The sequence below is a fragment of the Protopterus annectens genome, chromosome 11.part0, assembly GCF_019279795.1.
Source record: "Protopterus annectens isolate FY-2018-M chromosome 11.part0, PAN1.0, whole genome shotgun sequence".
In the NCBI taxonomy this organism is placed as follows: Eukaryota; Metazoa; Chordata; order Ceratodontiformes; family Protopteridae; genus Protopterus; species Protopterus annectens.
This window is the reverse complement of record NC_056745.1, coordinates 1,036,180,822-1,036,201,253: the sequence shown is the minus strand read 5'-3', so window position 1 is coordinate 1,036,201,253 and position 20,432 is coordinate 1,036,180,822. Positions and strand designations below refer to the sequence as shown.

At 39.0% G+C, this 20,432-nt stretch overlaps 1 protein-coding gene across 3 annotated transcripts in view; it reads right to left on the bottom strand.

Moving 5' to 3' along the window:
- Window positions 1-908: 908 nt before the first annotated feature.
- GRAMD4 (GRAM domain containing 4) overlaps window positions 909-20,432 on the bottom strand; it is a 2,037,033-nt gene continuing 2,017,509 nt past the window's right edge. For all 3 annotated transcript variants that reach the window (XM_044088380.1, XM_044088381.1, XM_044088383.1), the window contains one exon: window positions 909-4,073. In XM_044088380.1, the coding sequence (XP_043944315.1) occupies window positions 3,972-4,073 (102 nt within the window). In that variant the 3' untranslated portion in view covers window positions 909-3,971. The remainder of the gene's footprint in view (window positions 4,074-20,432) is intronic.

The following is a 20,432-nucleotide window of genomic DNA, read 5'->3' as shown; positions in this document are numbered from 1 at the left end:
GTAAAAACTGTAAAACGTGAGCATTGCGAAAAACTGTTAATACATGGAATTTATCATGTGTGCTACAACTCCACTGACAGAAGGCACAATATGAGCAGCTTAGATGAAAAGTCTTCAAGGTTAACCTTTCACAAAAATGTATTCATTATTTTGCAAAGCAGCCCACTGTTACACTAAGGTTATGTCTGAAGTCTCAGCAGTCATACAGAGTCCCAGCTTTGGAAAATTAATGGTTCATAAAAATAACGCAATTTGCCAAATTACTTAAAACTACACTATTTGTTTCTCCAAGAAAAGAAAATTATTACTTTGCAGTGTTAAGACAAGTAAACATGGTGACTTATTTTAATGTTATGATGATCACTGGGAAAACGCAATAAATTATATATCATGCAGACCTGGACTGAAATTATATACTTTCTGAATCGGTCTGTGATTGAGAGAGAGACATGCATTTAAAGAAAACTACAGTAACCTACACAACTGAAAATGTGGAGTAGCCAATAAATTATTGTAGTAGCTAGTGCTGCTGCCTCATTGTCTGGTTTGGGTCCTACCTGGTATGCATTCTGAGTGCAGCCTGCCTAGGGTTTACCAGTGGATGGCTCCTTTTCCCACAATGACATGCAGGAAGCTTGGCTGGTGATGCTCAAAAAATGCCCCTTGGTGTACATGTGTGAAAGTGTCATGTGATAGACTGGCATCCTATCCTGAGCTTTTTTTCACCTCAAACTTGCTGCTTGTCAGGATAAAATGGGTCATGAAAAAATGGGTGGATGAAAAGTTGAGAAAGACAGGATCATCTGGCAACAGGAATGCACTATAACACCAATATTGATATGCTGGCTTGGGAAGGGGTCAAGAACATTCCACGTCATTTTCTTACAAATGTTAAGGAATCACCTTTCTTTGGAATGTTATCAGGTGATGCCATAGTGACTGCACAGAATGAGAAGAGGCCAGATGGAGAATAGTCTGCTGATAGCTTGCCTGAGGAGAAAATACTGCTGTGAGGAAAAGTCAGTATCCAAGATCTGAACTAGTCTTACTAGCAGTAGGCTTTTTAATCTTACTTTTGACATGGAACATGAAAGCACATATGGGCATGTCTTCAGTGGCTAAGGATGGAAGACAAAGCAGTGCTGTGCTAGAGACAGTCCTATATACCTAAGAAACCTGATTATGGAAAGCACTGTAGACATGATGATGGCTCTGTCAGCAGCAGCACCTGTGACCTGTAGGTGCAATCAAAACTTTAAAAGAAGAAACCAAACCTGAAGGGTGTGAAGGCTGGGCAAGGGCAATGACAATGAAACTAAAAAATATTTAATTTCAAACTGTGGCCTGGAAAATGGAAAAACATTAAGTTCTGCCTGGCCCATGACCTCTGACTACTGGTATTTCAGTAACAGGCTGACTACAGTTTTCAGAGTATTGCATGAAAAATATCCACATCATACACAAATATTCATATTTTATATGCTGCCCAACAAAACTGATTAAGCTAGCAAATGTTTATTAACCGTACCATGTACATTTGTCAACAATAAACATTTGCAGTACTGCCTGTGCCGAAATGAAGATATCATCATGTACTAGATGCAAGCTATTCTTTCAATACCTTGCACTCATAATAAATGCAAAGTTATGGATCTTTTAAACTTGTATAAATTTTTTAAATAAAAATCAAAGCCATGACCCAGCTGCAATGACTGGGAAGTGACCAACAATGCAATTCAATGAATGCAAATAGATAATTTGTAAATTCAACTACATTGCAACAAACAATTAAAAATAATGTTTTAAGGTGATTTAATTAACTCCACAATGTAGAAGCTAAACTTAGTGCAAGCTAATGAAAGACATTTGCCGAACTGCAATGCTGCACAGATCCCTCATCACTACAGTGATTTTTCACAGACTTGACTGCAGACAGAAGTAGCATGGGTAACCAATGGATTACCACAATCTCATATAGAAGATAATTTAAGTATAACAACTACAGAAAAAGGTGTGCCTAGTAGAATCTCAGTTTCAATTAACATACCATGGTCCAAAAAGAAAGGTATGGTACTTCAGAAATATTCACAAGCAAGCAAAGCAATTTTCTTGACAATGACATACACCTAACAAAACAATGCGGCTTAACTAATATTTGCAATTAAAACAGGGAAAACATACCACCAATCAAGTTTATCAGTCTTTAGGAAATAACAGTGCTCTTCTGGCCAGAAACTCAAATATTCAGAGCATTTTAATATGAAAGGGATAAGAACAATTAGGACAAAACAAAAGCAAGCAGATTTCTGGAAGCTGTAATCCTTTAAATAATGACTGCTGGACATTAGACCATTATGGCAATTACATTCTAAATGGAGTGCGTTTCAGGAAACTTCCTTATCATTTCCAGTAAGAATGTAATATGGAAGGGTTCTGGTTAATTCATATTTAAACAAAAAGGAAGTGTAGGTTTTCTAGTTTAAAAAAAAGTTTACTTCAACATATTACTTGTGGTAAACAAAAAATATGTGGCTATTTGAACCCAGTTACAAAATTAAAATGCCCGAGATAACACTTAACAGTACAGATTTCATTTGAAAAATTCTAAACTAGAAATATGTCCAACTCGCTATCAAACTGGACAATTTTAAAGTGTGCTATATATAGTACCAAATTCCAAAGGTAAGCAAGGACATCTAAAATGCTACCCATGTTTGATTATAGTTTTGTTAAAAATTTTCGATAGGCTGAAGTGTGCAATACTATCACATCTACACCTGCAGCCAACTTGGGTCTGAGGGGCATGAAAGATGAGTTGCAATACAGAGAGAAAATTAACAAAATATTTTTATCATCTATCAAAGGGAGAATTCTGCTCAACATGATTCAGACAGAAAAGCACAATTCTAGTCAATCCAGCTAATGTTTTTATTTGTTCAACTAAATGTTGATGACTTGCCAAAAGGTTTTGTGATGGACGTGCTACTCAAGGGAATAAAACTAATTTTTAAGAGCTCTGTGCTACAAAAAGACCATGATTCGTTACTGCCTTAGGGGATACGTGTAATTTTTTAAGGTACGAAGGCATTACTTCTCTCTGCTCCTTTCATATTAACATGACCAGAAATGGAAAATAAAAACTCATAAAATGGAAATCATCCCTAATCTGCTCACAGAGTTAAACAGGGAGTAAAAACATCTACATATTCAACACGTAAAATTATTAAAACATTTTATATGAAAACGAGATGCATTTTCTGTTTTAGGAATTACCACAGGGCAGACAAGTACTACTGTGGCTTCAGCATCCCTCCAGGGAATACAAGCTGTGAGGATTCAGAGTAGTTCCATTTCCTGCTGGATGAATTTCAGAGTTTCCTGCAGACAGTCCAACAGTACACCATCTAAAACCCAATAAACTGGATACTTACAAAAATACATTCTTGTTTTACATAGATGGTCAGGTCACCATTGTGCAACCTTTGCATGAAAGTCAACCACCTCACAGCAACAAGGCCAGCTGTTTGTCTCACAAGCACACCCTGCCTGTATCAGTCAAGTTCTGTTATGCACTGCATACAGCAGGACATTATAGCACAGCCTTATAAGCTAGCAAATGAAGTGAATGAAATAAGACTTCAACACAAATACCTTCACTGTGGGGAAAGTCTGCAGTTTGCTTTTGAGGCCTGCACTTCAGGCAACTCTACATGTATCCTTGCACATTAATAAATGTAAACAAATGTTCAAAGTGCAAAACTGTGCAAGGCGTATAGTGATTTTTATAGCATTTTTCACCATTTCCTACAAAATGTTAAAACAAGTTTTAAAGGCATATACAAAATATGACTTTTTAGGCAATCTGTACAGTACAGGCTCACAACTTGAAAAACTTATAACAAAGTAGGTTATGAGTTTCTCCCCCCATTTAGAGCTTCAGTATAAACCCACATTTCACTAAATCAAAGATGTTAAGTTTCACTGCTGGAAGTTGCAGCTGTCACTTTCTGGTACTGGTTGTAAATTGTCTCAAAGGCTTCATCCCTGTGTACCATGGCACCAAACACCAGTGGCTAAAATGAAAGAAGAAAAAAAATGGAAAGTTAAATAACTTTCTGATCATAACACTGATGCAGATTAAACTACTGAACTCTGCCACATAATATATACAGCATTTTTAAATGCAGTTTACATAATACATAAATACTTCCAGATGCCACACACACACAAAATTGCAAATAAGATGCAAAACATTTGTGCTGCACAATTTCCTAGGAGTTGAAAAGTTATTCATAGACATGACAAAGTGCTGTGTGCAATGGACTACATCACCTTAACATCACATTCACATAATTATCAATAACCCCATTTGTTGATGTTTCAGACCACAGACACATAGTCTGATTGAATTGCAATTGTCCTGGAGGGGACAGCATTTGTAACGCTTGCAATGCTAGGAGGACAGCTCTCATCTCCAAGACACTGCTATGCGAATTGGCCTCTTGAGGGGACCACATGCCTTGGGACTGTCCTTCTCAAGAAATGCCCCCCACCCCAGATGGGAGGTGTCTGTGTTCACTGTGGCCACTGGCAGAGGTAAAACGAAAGGGCAGTCCTGAGAAATTTTATTCAAATGGATCTACCACAGTAGATGTTCCTTGCAAATTTGTGTAATTCTGACTGTAGTGCATAAGAGCTGATGAAGAGTAGACCACTGAACTGATACGGTCCAATGGAGAACTCTCATATAACTGGCCAATGGTTATTGCTGCTGTCATTGACCCTAAGGCCTGCAAAACTGTTTGTGCTGGTGGAGATGAAAGTGAAATCACTTCCTTTACCAGGGATCTGAGGGTTTGTACTCTTTCTGGAGGCAGATATGTTATTTGATTGATAATGGCTAGATGAACACCTTATGAACTCTAGGTTCTGAGTAGGAAAAAGATGCAACTTGTTGCAGTTGAATGTGATGCCCAGATTGTGACACCACTGGAGCAAGTATTCCCTTGCTTGTAGAAGTAAATGCCTGGTTGGAGCAGTCAGGAGCCAGTCGTCTAGATAAGGAAACACTCAGAATCCCAGCAGTCTTAGGTGAGCTGTTACCACTGCTATACATTTGGTAAACACCATGGGGACTGTGGTGAGACCAAAAGGCAGTGCTCTGAATTAGTAATGACCACCTTCCAACTGGAAGCACAGATACCTTCTGGAGTGCCTGTTCATTCTGATGTGATAACATGCATCTTGAAGATTTATTGAGCACATCCAATTATCCTTTCATAACAGTGGTAGAATGGACTGAACCATGACCACCTAGAACTTTCAGCACCTTACATACTGACTTAGTTTGCTGATGTCCAGAATGGGTCTCAAGTCCCCTGTCTTCTTTGGCACTAAAAAGAACCTTCAGTAAATTCCAGATTATATCTGGTCTGGTGGGGCTTCCTGGATGAATCTTTTTCTCTAGCATTTATCTTATTTCCAAAGCTGCAGTGTTCCTCTGATTGGGTGGAATATTGGACACTTTCCTCTTTTTTATACAGGGGGAGTTTGAGAAAATGGTATGAAACAGCCTCTAGATACAATCCTCTGCACCCAGTAATCTGTTGTGATGGAAGCGCAGGCTTCTAGGTGCAGAGACAAGCACCCCCCCCCCCCCCGACTGCCTACAGAGAAAAACAGACAGGCAACCTTTCAGGGACACTGATAGGGTTTATCTGATAAGTAATCCCTGAAACCCTGATTTTGCAGGCCACCTCTGCCATGAGGATGGCATTTCCCTTTACAGTTTCCCCCCTCTGCCTCCATGAGAACAATCTCCTCATGAGTCTTGAACAGGATCTTGGGATTTATGAAACCACATTTTTCTACCTCCTTGCTGAATCTGTGAAGAGTCTCTGAGGGGGTTCCAAAACTGATCTCAATGGCAGACAAGGTATTTCCTTCCTGCTCACTTCTGTACAGCATTTCCTTCACTTTTGGGCTGAACAGAGAAGATCCATCAAATGGGATATTGATGAACAAAGACATGAAAGGCTCTGCAAAGTTGCACAAGTGCATCTAGGCATGTCTTCTGACAGTTATACTCAAACCCGCTGCTGTTGGTGTCCTCCATAGCATGGGAGATTAACCTCATGGACACATTAAATATGGACTGAAGGGTGGCCAGTTGTGAAGAACCTGTATTCTGGTCCTCCAAATTCAAGGACCCAGAAAGAGATTTGGAGAGCTCCTTTATCTGGTAAAATGTGCCAAGTAATTTAATGACCTCAGGGCAAAGGCTGCCAAGGCATAGACGCATTTCTCAAATCTGCCCAAGGCCCTAGACACCTTATTAGAGGAATGGACAGATGTGCTCTGTGAACTCTTTTTTGGTGGTTGCTGCTACAACAATAGCATCTACTGGGGCCCCTTTACTCCAGTGTGCTCTATCTTTCGGGGGGGGGGGGGGGCTAAAAATTTATCAGATCGCTTAAAAATTGTCTCTTCAGTACCTGGTTCCTTCCATGCAAGGCATGGGACCAGATCTACTAGCTCATCAGCCAGAGAGGTCACCCAAGACATAGCTGAGCCAGATCCAAAGGCATCCAGAAACACTGACTCCTGGGAAGGGGGTTCAGGAGACCATTCATCTTTTTGCTTTAACATTTCTAGTATTCCTTGAAAAGAAATATCCTCAGGAGGAGGTCTGGGGGACCCTTCCCCTTCATCAAAATCAGCTTCTTCAGTGAGACATTCCTGAGGGGAATCCAAGTGTCTCCTCTTACACGTCCTCTTCCTAGGAATTTTATCAGTGGGATGGTCTGGTCAGGTATTGGAAGTGGCACAGGAGTCCCTAGGGGACTGAATGGAGGCTTGATCAAGTAGGCCGTCCCAGTGGAATAGAGGTGAGAGGCTCAGAACTAAACCTGATGGGTGGAATAGAAGTAGCATCCAAGGGGAGGCAAAGATGTCCTCTCTCCAAGTAGAGAGAAAATACTCTCCACTATCTCAAAGGCAGACAGTGTAGGAGAAACAGAAGTCTGCAGCGCTGAAGACCCCTGCGCGGATGAACTCTGAACTCCCTCAGAACCCCACTTCAAAGGAGGGGTCAGACCTGAGCTGTCCAGCACCAAAGCCTCTGGGGCAAAGATGGCTTTGAAAACTTTAATCGACTCCAGCTCCCCATTGCCAGTGTTGATGCTTCAGCTCCAAGACTCCATCCGCTCCAAAAACATTGGAGCCAGGTGACTCAGGGACACAGCCAAAGCCGAATAACCACCTATCTTCAGATCTGATGAGGACATCCTTAGGGTTTTTGTATCTGAGGACTCAGAAACCATGGATCAGACTGGAGGAGGGGACATAATCATTGGTTCAGAGGAAGGCAGGTCCATAGATCTGATGAGAGTAAGAGACAGAGCCGGGATTAGCCCCACCTAGATCAGAGTTCAGAGGAACTTCCTCATCATCCTATCCACTTCTGCTTCAGACAAGCTCTTGGAGGACCTAAGGGAGGTGCTGGTTGATGATGGCCTGGAATGTCTCATAGGTGTTTCTAGAAAAAAAAGGAGACTGACGTTGAGGGGAGATTTGCTCAGGTGAAAACCTAGGTAATTGGATACGAGGCAACCTCGGCTTCGATGCAGTCTAATTAGGAGGTGTGTTGGGTCTGATTTTTTGGAAATATTGGCGGGTGGCTCAGGGGATAGAGCCGTTGTAGTAGAATGGTCTGCTGCCCTTTTCTTACAGTCTTTATCCTTGGGGGTTGAAACAGTCTTCTCCTTTTCAGACTTCTTTGATGGGATTTGAGCCCTAGTTGCTAGAGACACAGAGAAAGAGGGGACGAAGACCTTTCAGGACCATCTTATTTTTTCCTATCGCTAAGGCCCTGGAATTAGAGCCAGCACAAACAGAACAGTCTGCATCTAAATGGACCGCACACAGTACACACATTCCCTGTGGGTATCAGAATTGGGGATCTTATGGCCACAGGAAATTCATTTTTCAAATTTGGTCAGTTTATCAGCCATTGCAAAGAGATCGTAAGGAATAAAGATTACCAATACAGGCTTTTTTTTAAATAGGAAAAAATATTAAAAACTACCAATAATAGTAACAGGTAGAAAAAGAAGAATTAAGTGGAAAGAAAGATAAAGTACCAATGATGGTAGAGTGCCCAACAGCATACAGGTAGGAAAGACTACTGCCAGACAGGCTATGGGAACAAAGGCGAGAGACAGTGAAAAGCAGATAATAGGCATATAACTTAGTATAACTAGAACAAACTTACAGCTGTAGAATACTGTAAAGATTCACTGTAAGGCTCGAGAGAAGGAGACCCACATCTGAGCGATATGGTGGCAAATGATATCTGCGGTACATTAGGTTAGTGGGACATTGCGGGTAAGGGAGGAGCTGGATAGTTGGATCTGTGAATCTAGTAAAGTGGCTCAGCCAGATCAGAGGTCCGATACGAGATCCATCAGTTGAGGAATGAATGAAAATGACATCATCAGATCCACTGTCAACACTTCCTTGATACTGACATGCTATATCTGTTATCTGGGGCCCAACAGACCCAGCATCTTGAGGTTTTTGGTGTGCATTCCCCTAGGCTCTCTCAGATGCATCTGAAGTTATTACCTAGTTGTGTGAAGTAGGCCAAAAAAACATTCCCAAGTTTTCCCTGAACTGTGAAACTCATCTGGTAACATACTTTAGAATATACAGTATCAATGTTAGCTCTTTCTCTAGAAGGCAACTTTTTTTCTTGATATGTTCTTCAGGAATTAGTGGATTCTTCTCATATATACTCGGCCAGAGGATTATCACTATGGCTGAAGTTATATAACCCAAGCCCTGAGAAGGTTTCCTCCTGTCATATTTCCTCTGGTATGACTGGAAAATAACATTTTCCAGGAACCTTTCCTTGTTAAGTGGCAGGAAGGCTTTGGAGAAGCAGGTAACCAAGGTGGATCCCAGGGAAAACTCTGCATGTGCTAGGGGTCAAGGTTGGGTTTAGAAAGCTGTATCCAAAACCCTAGACTCTGGAGGATGAATTGTTCTCACTAATGTTTCCCCTTAGACTGAAGTTAAACTAGGCAGTCATTCAAGTAAGGGTAGATTGTGAATGCCCTCTGTCATCAGAAAGCGACTACTAGAACCAGGCACTCTGTGATCAGATGCAGGGGACAGCAGATAACCCAAAAGCTAGCACAGTAAACTGGAAAAGGAAGTCTTCCACCATGAATTGAGGAACCATCTGTGTTCCTTTTTAATTGGACTATGAAAGCAGATATCTTTATGAATGAATGTAATTAGATAAGCCTTGGGTATTTGTAAAGGAATTAGGGACTGCAGGGTACACATTCTGAACTTTAGGAAGTTCAGAAAAAGGTTTCATTTTGAGATATCCAGAATAGGCCATAATGAGTATAAAACTGAACACCTTCACCTGCTCCCCTAGGGAACCCTCTCTATGGCATTTAAGGGGGGTTAAAGGTGTGCTGGGATGGGGTCATTCACATGAAGGTGGAAGGATAGTAACTAAATTTTGCATCCTGAAGAGATTATGTGTAGTATATGCTACTGGCTGAGGTAATATTTGCCTAGCTGGTCCTGAAGAATGTTAAATGACCCCCCCCAATATCTGGGTAAAAGGATTGAGTTGAGGTAAGGGAAAAAGAGGGGAGACAACACTTTTGCTGGAAGAATCATGATAATTCAGATGGCCATAAAGAACTTTTTCTGGAAGGCTTCCCTAATTTGCTGTTATGTTTGCCCCTCTATTTGTTTAAAGGTTCTCTTCAACCTTGCCTGTTGTGCTCTGGTTTGATGACAGCAGAAGCCACACTGCTTAGACGAGTACTTCTTGCTATTCACAGGGATAGATGTACCCTCAGTGAGGCTTATCTTCTAATAACTGCCTCCGTGGCCGCTGCTCTGGATCTACACATCATGCCTTCATTTTATCTCATTTGCCACATCCTGCATGGTATGGGCAAATTTCTTTAACAGTGTCTTAAGGGTTTCCCCTGCCAAATTCTCTACATGCCCGACTATCACCCTCTTGACAATAAGCCATGTGCGCGTGGCAGTCAATACCTCTGAAGACCATGCTAGAAACTTTCTTCTCATAGAGGACAAGCACCCTGCTCTCCTGATAAGTTGGAAATAGGAGGTTACCTCTGAAGACCATGCTAGAAACTTTCTTCCCATAGTGGACAAGAACCCTGCTCTCCTGATAAGTTGGAAATAGGAGGTTACTCCCTGCAGCTAACAGTGTTCATATAAAGAAAATATAATGTACATTTATTTTTCATTATATTAAATTATTTCTTAAAACCTATCAAGACATTTTAAGGTGAAATGTGAACCTAATTCCATGGCCAGAAAAATATTCTCAAAGTCCTCAAAAAGAGTAGGCATAGTTGCATGTTTAAGTTCATCCACACAGTAAAAGTGTACCTCTTTCTGGTCTCCAAAACCTCTCTTAAATCCATTTAGAGCATTCCTTCAAGAGACTAAGACTCATCATCTGGATCCTAGATGATGTAAAACTGTGCCAAAAAGTGAAGACTTCCACTGTATTTATGTGGCAGCATGAGTACAGGAAATATCTTCATGAAGCAACTGCTTGATAACTAAAGTTATCTCAAAGTATTTTAATAGTTAGATGACATTCAGTTAAGAATTTGTTTTAGACACCAGTTTTACAAAGAGCATAATTTTCTCCTGAAATGCAGGAAGTCAGAGCATCAGCAACACAGCTGCATGTGATATCAGCCAAAGGTTAAAAATAAAAAGGAACGGATGCAAGGCGTATAAGAACTTTCACCTCAAAACTATGTATAATGCAATCAAAATGCACTGTCCTCTCCTTGTGATGTAGTGGAAAAAAAAACTGGACAGCACTGCATTTTCCCTTACTGTGAACAGAGGTCTGAACATTTTTATACATTAAAGACTGAAGACTGGCACTGCTGCAACTCCAGGTGGCCTACAGGACTGCTTGATTTCCCTACAACACCAAATGAAAAGGCATAGCAGCAAATACTTCTGCTGAGGCTGCCTGCTTTAAGTCCCTTAAATCATACCATTCACTTTGATCAGGGGTCCTAACTTTTAGTCAAGTATCTGCAGATCTGAGTTTTGTTACTTTCTGCTCTGGGTCCATTTGCAGCTTTGCTGTGCAACCACCACACTGTAATGTGCACTCTATACACCATACTGATTTATTCTACATATAAATGTTATTTATCCAGTGTAATTGTAAAATATTTTCATGTGTGTGTGCTTTGATTGGCCCTGGGTATAGCTTTAATCGGTCCATTTAAATTAACACATCCAAAGAGTTATCAAGTCAATAAATGTAGCTTAGCTCATACTTAAGTCTACAATACAGCATGACAGTGCAAAGATCAAAGGACTGTATCCTGCATGTAGATTTTGTCCTAGACCCTCCTTTCTCCCCTCTTCTCGACTGATTCATACATAGGCAACACACATGCATAGACAGAGAAGCTGTCTAGATATGAAGACTATCATTATATTTAGTCTCTGTTCAATGAATCCCTGGAAGGCATGAATTAAAATGTTGTCATAATATATTTCATTTCACTACTGAACACACAGCCACACAAACATCTAAATGTAAAGTTCTAGCAAAACGTTTCAACTCCCTTGTAGAGTCACTCAAACCCCTGAATCTCTGAAGAGCACAAATTAAATATGGACACTGTGAGCTCATCCTTTTTCAGTGCACATCTAATGAAACATGAATGGGAAAGAAATACTGTTACTTTAACATGTACATAGAATTTTTTGTCCTGCCCTACCATGATGTTTTCATCTTTCAGACAGACATTCTAGTTGTAAACAAGGCAAACGATTGTTACTGAAAGCTCTGCAATGCACACTTTAAAAATTTGTCAGGCATTCCATAAGGATTGCCTTAAATTACTCCAAACTGAACCAGTATGACTCCTATCTAGAAGGCAGCCTTACAGTGGAATAGCTTAGAGAAAGGAACTTAAAATCCCATCCATTACAATATACCATACGGCTGTGCCTGAGAGCATCCCTTGGGCTCTGTACTTGATGTGAGCTCTGCTCACTTGTGTAATCTTTCTCCTTATATCACTTTGTCATCCACAAATTAATACTCATTACTACTTAAATCATTCATGCATATTTTTTTAAACACTTTATTAAATTACCCTTTAAGACACAGGCAAGCATACATTAACAAAAAGGATAACATTCTAACATTTTTCCATTTAAATACAGCATACATTTTCTTTGCTACCATCAGTCCAACATTACAAAAATTGCTGAATTCCTGCCTTCACTTAAACCTCACTCCTCCTCCCCCTCCTGAACCATCATTATGTCTTGTTTCCACAATTTCCATTTACTTTTATGTAATCTGCTCCTTCCCTTTTCCATTTCTTTTACCTCTTTTATAATGATCAAAACCTCAGAAATACAGTTAGTGTAGACTAGATTTTGATTTCCACTTCCCAGTGATCACATTTTTGGCAGCCAGCAGAATTAAACTTAAGGCCTCACAATGTCTAGGCAATTCAAATCCGGTACACCAGTTCAAAAGAATCATTTCCTTACTTACAGCCATTTACTCACCCGATATTGTGGATACAGTACTCTATTAAGCAATTTCTAAAATCTGGCAATTGATTACACTCCCAAAATATATGTATACGCTTCCCAGTTACCTTTTTCTTCTCCATCACACCTCCGACATTTGTTATCTACTTGAGGAAAAATTCTTTGAACTCTGCCTGGGGTATAAAAATACTTATGCAAACACTTCCAAGCAAAGATCCTAAACTTTCTGAACTTGTTTGCATACTTAGGAGCCATACATATGTCTTTCCATTGTTTTCTTAAACTGATTTTCTAGTCTCTCTTCCCAATCTTTTCTAACCTCCTCTGAATGATTCTTATAGTTATAATGCAATATTTTATATGCCCTACCAATTATCCCCTTTAACAGTTGCATTTGTTCTAGATTAAACTCAAAACTCTACCAGAACAGGTAGCAGGTCTTTCACTTATAATTTAACTATCCCTTTCTCTTTTCCTGTACTCTAATCTCAAATCCTAGTAGGGTACTGCAGTTTCTAGCCTACAGTTCAAATGTCTTCTTGGTTCCCATTCCACTGTATTACCTTTCCTGCTTGAGTAACTTGCTCCCAATATCTTGGTTCCTTTTCCAGATTTCTTCAGTAAATTCCAGGCCCTGCTTGCCTATTTTCTGTACCACTACTTGCAGTCAGCCCTATCGGCAATATCTCCTTTTTTTGCATTCTCATATTGGCTTAGTTCTTAAAATACTTTCTGCTTCTTTACGAATAGATTATTCTGTATGGGTATTTCTCATTAAGGATCTCCATCCAATGTCCCACTGTCTCCGTTTCCTGACCTTCCCCCTTGCTTCATCATCATCCCTTTCCACTTTGAATTATAACCTTCTGCTTGTGCTATGTATATGAGCCTTAACTGTGTAGCTCTAAAATATCCCTTCAGTCCAGGTAATCCTACTTTTATTCTTGCTTCCGTTCCCCCACATGACCTTCTAATTAACCTTATTACTGTATCAGGGAATGCAAATGCTCCCAATGCCCTATGCATAAAATACCAGCTTATTCTGTCAAATGCTTTCTCTGCATCAAGACCCACTGACAACAGAGGTATTTTCTTACATTCTGATTCCCTCTGGATCATCATTGTTCTATTAATGTCAAATCTTTGCCTTTTCTCCTCATAACTACAATGATCTATATCTATCAATTTTGGCAACAGTTGCCATTCTTTTAGCTAGTACAGACAAACATTTATAATTGTAGTTTAAAATTGAAATGGAGCTATATGAAGCTGGGTCTGAATGGTCTTTGCCATCTTTAGGTAACACAGCCATCACATCTTTCTTCCAAGATGCTGGTGCTTCCCCCCCCACCCTCCTTTTAAAATAATGTTAAACAAAATCTTCCAAACCTTTATCACTTTCTTCTCTCAATTTCCCCAACTTCCACAGGAATACCATCTGTTCCTGGAGACTTTCCTGAAGATTGATTACACATCACTGTTTTTATCTCATCACATATCTTAACGGTTAGTTGTTGAGCCTCATCTGCTTCTAACATTTGTCATAATTAAGTCTTCCATAAATAATTCCATTTGTACTCTTTCTTGATTTCCACATTTCTCTAACTTATGCAAATTTTCATAAAATCTCCAAAATCTCTTTTAAACCTCTACATGATCTCTGGTTATTTTTACTGTTATAGGTTTCCTACATTTGGTGTCAACCCTTTCAATGTTCTCTTGCCTAAGCCATTGTGCCTAAAGTTTTTGTGCTCTGGAGCAGTTATCAGAAAATAGCTGCTTAACTGCAATCTTTCTAAGCTAATGCATATTACCCAGATACTCCCTTATTTTTTTTCTTTAGCACTATGCATTTGCTCCTCCTCTGATTCTGCAAGATTCCCCTTATTATGTAATATTTAACCTTTGTCAGCCCCTCTAAGTAATTTCTATTACTTCTTAACCATACTCCTTTCTCTTTTATTTCAACCCTATTTTTAAACTCAATTTTCATTTTATCCCAGTCACTAGTTATAACTTCTGAGGATATCTTTATCTTCCCTAACAGCTCTTGTATAATTTACACTACCCACTCCTTAAATTCTTATAATTTTAACAGGCATGTGGTAAAGTGCCAATATCTTATATTTTACTTCCATGGTGGTGCAGCGGTAGCGTTGTTGCCTCACAGCAAGAGGTTCTCCCGTTTGATTCTCGGCTTGGGTTGGGAGTGCCTTCTGTGTGAAGTCTGCATGTCCTCCCCACGGTCAAGTGGGCGTTCGAAAGGCATGCGTTGAATGGGCGTGCCTTCGTTGAAGGTTGGGCGTCGGGCTGGCAACTCGACACCATAAAAAAACAACTGCCAATCATTAGCGGACCAGAGTTCTGCTGTGGCGACCCCTAACAGGGAAAAGCCGAAAGACAAACAACATCCTGCATTTTTATCTTACTTTTTTTGGTGCATGATCAGAAATAGGTATTGGATGTGTGTTGAAGCTTTCAATTAAATGTACATGTTCCTGTGAAATATAATTTCTACCTAGTGTAGCCCAGACATTGCATCTTGGGGAACAATATGTAAATTCTGAGTTCCTACTACTGAATTCATATCTTCCATCCCAACTATTTTCACAGATTTCTTCAGAAATCTACCCTCTTTTGTTATATTGTACCTTTTAGGTGCTCCCTGATATATCCTCACTATTGTAAATTAAATTCCAATCCCCACCTATAAATAATCTCTACTGAAAGATGATTATTTCAACCAAAAAATCCTTAAACTCCATAATATCAGTTTTCTGTGGATTATAAATACATGCCATTGTAATCCTCCTCCATTGCCAATAGCCCCATACTACCACAGCTCTACCATTTTTGTCTTCTCCCCCTCATCTATCACTATTGGAGCCCCTCTATCAATAGTATAACTTCTCCCCTCTTCCTCTGTCCCTGATGTTCTGCTGAATATCTATTCTGAAATCCTCTGTCAAATTCATGTGCTCATTTCTTTCCAAATATGTCTCCTGCAGCACTGCTATTTGCACTCTGCATTTCTTAATAGAATTTTATACTGTCTCCTTTTTATACATACCTTTAAGGCCATTCATGTTCTAGGATTATATAGACAGCATAACCATCATGATAAAAGATATTATTCCCACCTACTATACATGACAGTTTTCTGAATGTGTATTTCCAGCTTTTGTGTTACATGCATAAACTAATGTTTGGCAGTTTGATCTTTTGGACAGTTGTTTCTTTTCATTTCCATTTGAAACTATGTTACATTTTTCAAGATGTTTTGTTTTAAAGAAAAAAAACCTCAAACAAAAAAGTAACACAAAACACCACCATCCCCTATTAACTTGGAACAAACAGACAATACTATGCAGATCTTCAAAACATGAAGTTTAAACCTCCAGAAGGCAACAATTGCCCCAAATTGACTGTTGTACCAACAGACATTATCTAACCTAAAATTAAGGTTACCCATGCTAAAGTGCATGCTACAACCTGTGCTCCTACTTACACAGATTGCAGTATTTTTTTAATCTTTCTATAAAAACCAGCTTGTATGCTTTCAGAAAACATTAACTTTTAGCCCTAACAAAAAATGCACTGGCTGTCTTTAAATAAAATTAAACTGAGCACTGTTACATTAACTGCATTAAAGTATTAAGGCTGCTAGGGAGGCTGTTACTTCTTTTTCACCTCTCATAATTTCAAACATTTTCCCACTGAACTGCTTGCTAGCATACCATTAAATTTTGCATTTCCCTCAGCAAAGAATACACAGAATTGTCAAGATAAACTACTTGTACCTGCAGACAGCTTGTCTCCATAGAAATGCACTCAGCATTAAGTCTGTGTAAATTTCACTCTTAGCTGCAGACATCTCAAGTCCACTGGATATTTGCCAGTGGAAAACAAACAAGCTAATATCTTTGCAGTTTGAAGACGCTTAGCATTTTCACAGCTTTCACCATTTTGTCTTATTTTTAAAGCTTACATGCTTACAAAAACACCTGTATACAGCCAAAGGTAGTAATCAAGACATTTACCCTTGTAGAAATAGAGAGTAAATATCCCAATTCTACATATTATCAGTGCACTTTACCCCAGCCCAGGATCATAGCTTACGAGCATTAACTTATTTTTGTTTGGGCTTTTTTCTAGTTATACTGCAAAACTTGTATTTCTTACAACTAAAAACATGCTTGTTTACTTTAATATCTTTAGCACATACAAGAGACACTGAAAAAACTTACTCTACACAAAACTGTTTTACTGCATATAACATGCAGTTTATCATGAAATGTTTCATACAGACTAATAAAAACAAAAACTGTTTTACTTACAGCTAGTTTCCTCCTTTTAGTGTCCTAAAGATTAACAATACAACGTGGGGTATATACTTTACAAGCCATCGAGTGTTTTTCAGCCACTTTTTCTTTCAAAACCATATTTTACAAATTTGTTAAGATGCTTCATAGTCTTCCGTTTATTAACTAATTTCAAAGTTGCTGGTCTTCTTTCTGTTCATCTCCATCTCTCAGTACTAGACTCTGGTTCAAGTCCAAGGTACTGCTGGTTCTTCTAGTCAACTTCTGTGTTTTTTCTCTATCAAGTATTTTCCTTTGGAACATGGGAAAAGGTTTAACTGGCAAAGTCTCTCTATAACCTTACTGTCAGAAGAATGAGAAGCAGAGTCCCCTTTTGCTTGCTGACCCACTTTTTTGTTGAAAAAACTTTATTTGCTCCTTAGCCTGTTCTTTGTTAAAAATGACTTTGATCCTCCAGGAACAACACTTTAAAGACAGCTGGATACAAGCAGCTTGATTTGAAAACCTACCTCTTGATATTCCCTGACTGCTGGGAAAAATCTGCTTCTCTTCTGTCTGGTGTACAGTCAATCTTCTTCTACAAACATTCTGCTCTCTCCAGTTTTTAATACTTCACCCTTCTGCCACAATTTTGTAAGGATCAACTATTTCTTCTGGTACGGTTGTATCTTTACTACCATAGTTCTTGGCTGTTTCTTCATGGCCAGATTTGGGAGCAAACACTCAATGTGCTTTTTCAAATACCAAATTCTGCTGTGGAACAGCAATCTAGTTGCTTATCTGTCCTTTCATAAAATTAATACAGTCTGTTCCTTACAGTTTCTCTGGTACTGCAGAAAATCTCAGGTTTTCTTTGCAAGCACTGTCTTCTAACTCTACTATTTTTAAACAGTTATTCTTGAGAAACCTCATATTCAGCAATTTTTTCATCTTGTCAATCTCAGATTTTTTCAGTTTTATCAGTTCAACTGAATGGCTACTGAAAGCTTTATCTTTTGTTGTTTGAATTTATATATTCCTTCAGTGTTTCATTTATTTTAATTACCACTGAGTAAATCTGACTTATTTTTTCCTCAAAATTACATGGGAAGCCATCTGTTGAACCAGAGCTAAAGCTTGAACTACTTTTTGCTGAACAGTTGCAGAATCCTTCCCACAGAGTGTTTTCTCTTCACCTTTTCTGGTTGATTTCCTTTCAAGTTTACTAGTTTTCTTCTTTGCTGGCATCCAGGTAGTGTATTTCATAGCCTGTAACTGAATTTTACCAAAAAACATTTTCAAAGGCACTCCTTTTTCTTCTGTTTTCACACTGGAAGAGCTGAAGCTATGCTGTTGATAAGTGTGCATCTTAGAAGTTGAATAATTCATACCTCTTTACACCCAAAGGGGCTTCATCAATCAGAGTAGAAAGGGTTATGATCATCTCTGCACTTTGAATATATTCTCCTTAAGTACTGCTTAATGTATTTTATTCATTAGGATTCCTGTTTACATTGACATTCTGGTTATCCTGGTGAATTCTGCTAAAAGAATTAGCTGGCAGTGAAGGAAGGTGGAAGCAGTACTAACATTTTACTTACTTCTCAGCCAGGTAGTTAGCATCTTCAAAAGGCCATTTTGTAATCATGAACTGGCCCAGAAGACAAAAGAAGCAATTACATTCAATTTACAATGTAGACAGGTAAAATAATCACAACCAAAAAATATTCAGTTACATAAAAGTCAATAATACATCATTCAAATATCTTAAATATAATACTTTGTAAAGAAGCAGGAAAACAGTACCAGAAAAATGAATGTCTAAACAAAACAGCACAACACACGAAAATGCCCGCAAATGGTAGTCAGAACAAGGAGTACTGTCACCCATTATCTTTACGCCACTGGCATCTGTAACAGTATGCTACTTCATCAGTTTTGACATATATTTGCATAAATCCAGTTCATTTCTAAGATATTCTGGAAGATGATTCCAGCTAACTGGAACTCTCTCTCACCCACCACTACTAGGTTAAAGGTTGGATGTTTTAAAAAAATAAGTCCACCGTTTCTGAGACTTCAAGGGGCAATAATATGAGGCAATTTTCAGTTTACGTGTCAATGATGGGCAGTATCCAAACTGCAGTAATTTAAAAGTTAAAGTAATTAATAACATGGTGGCAACAGTTACTAGTATCCACTTCACTCAAAAAACAGACAAATAATGCTTCTTCATATCAGGTAATGCAATAATGGGACAAAAACGTAGTTTGCAGCATACTGATGTTGGAAGAGTTATTAAGGGCCAAAACTGGTATACAAAAGTACAACATGGCTAATCAGGATTCTTAACATATTACCCTTCCTGCTTTGAGTGTCCAAAAACTAAAGTGTACAATAACTTTTAATTATTTCTGTATCATCTCAACATCTCTACAGTTTGCAGTGTACAAATGCTAGAATAGTCTAGCCAAAGGCACATGCAAACACACAAAGATTTACAGACACATTTCTAACTGGGACTTACTTAACATGTTTTCCCAACCTACTGCAGTGTCTTCTGGATAAAAGTCACTCCATTTTTGAGTAACACCTAATAACACAGATGTGTTTTGCTGAAATCTGCTTAGTGTCAAACTGTACCTATCACTCAACCAGCACAGCTGATTTGGCCCCATTTTTAAATAACAAAAATATATACTGCAGTAGTACATACTGCAATTTGAAGTTCAGATAATTGTAGAACAAGGTCATTAAAAAACAGAAGGGACTGGTAACCAGAGCTGATTCCTAAGGTACACCTAACATTAAAGCATACCTTGATCAGAACATGTTTCATTCAGGAAAAATTGAATGGTTTGGTCGATCAAGTAGTTCTTGAACCATATGCCACAGCTGTTGCCAAACACTGATGTTTTTCCCTAGCTTTGCCAGCAGCACAGAATGATTAACTGAAATGCCCCCGCTCAGTAGCCCTTCTCTACATCAGAATAAACAATGCCAGTTATGACGTAAAAGTAGAGTTGTGTAAAATCTTACCATAACGGTAGATGCCCTTCCCTTCTCTACTGCAGTATTCATTACATTAGGGATCACCTGCCTAGGGCAGCCCCATGTCCTGCCAGTACACCAAAGCCTTAGGTTGCTTTAAGGCACATCATACATCACACGTATGCTCCTTGTGTAATGCAGGGCATAAAGGTGACATCCAGACGTACTATCCTCAGAAAGTACAGTTGTGTACACTTACCATAAATGTAGATGTTCGAGTGTATTCACTGTTGCAGTCATCACATTTGGGTTATCTGCTTGCAGTAGCCCTCAGTCGACCTGATTATCAAAGTCTAGGGTCCTGTGTAGGTTGCTGTCTCATCTTTCATGATGTCAGGTAGTCAGGGGTATAAGGCATGCAGCCGATGCCATTACATCAGTTTTTCTTGCCCCAGATGTCAGGTGCCCCCATAATGGGAAGTAATTATATACAAGGTTACACCTCCAACAAAAAAGCAAATACACCAAAAA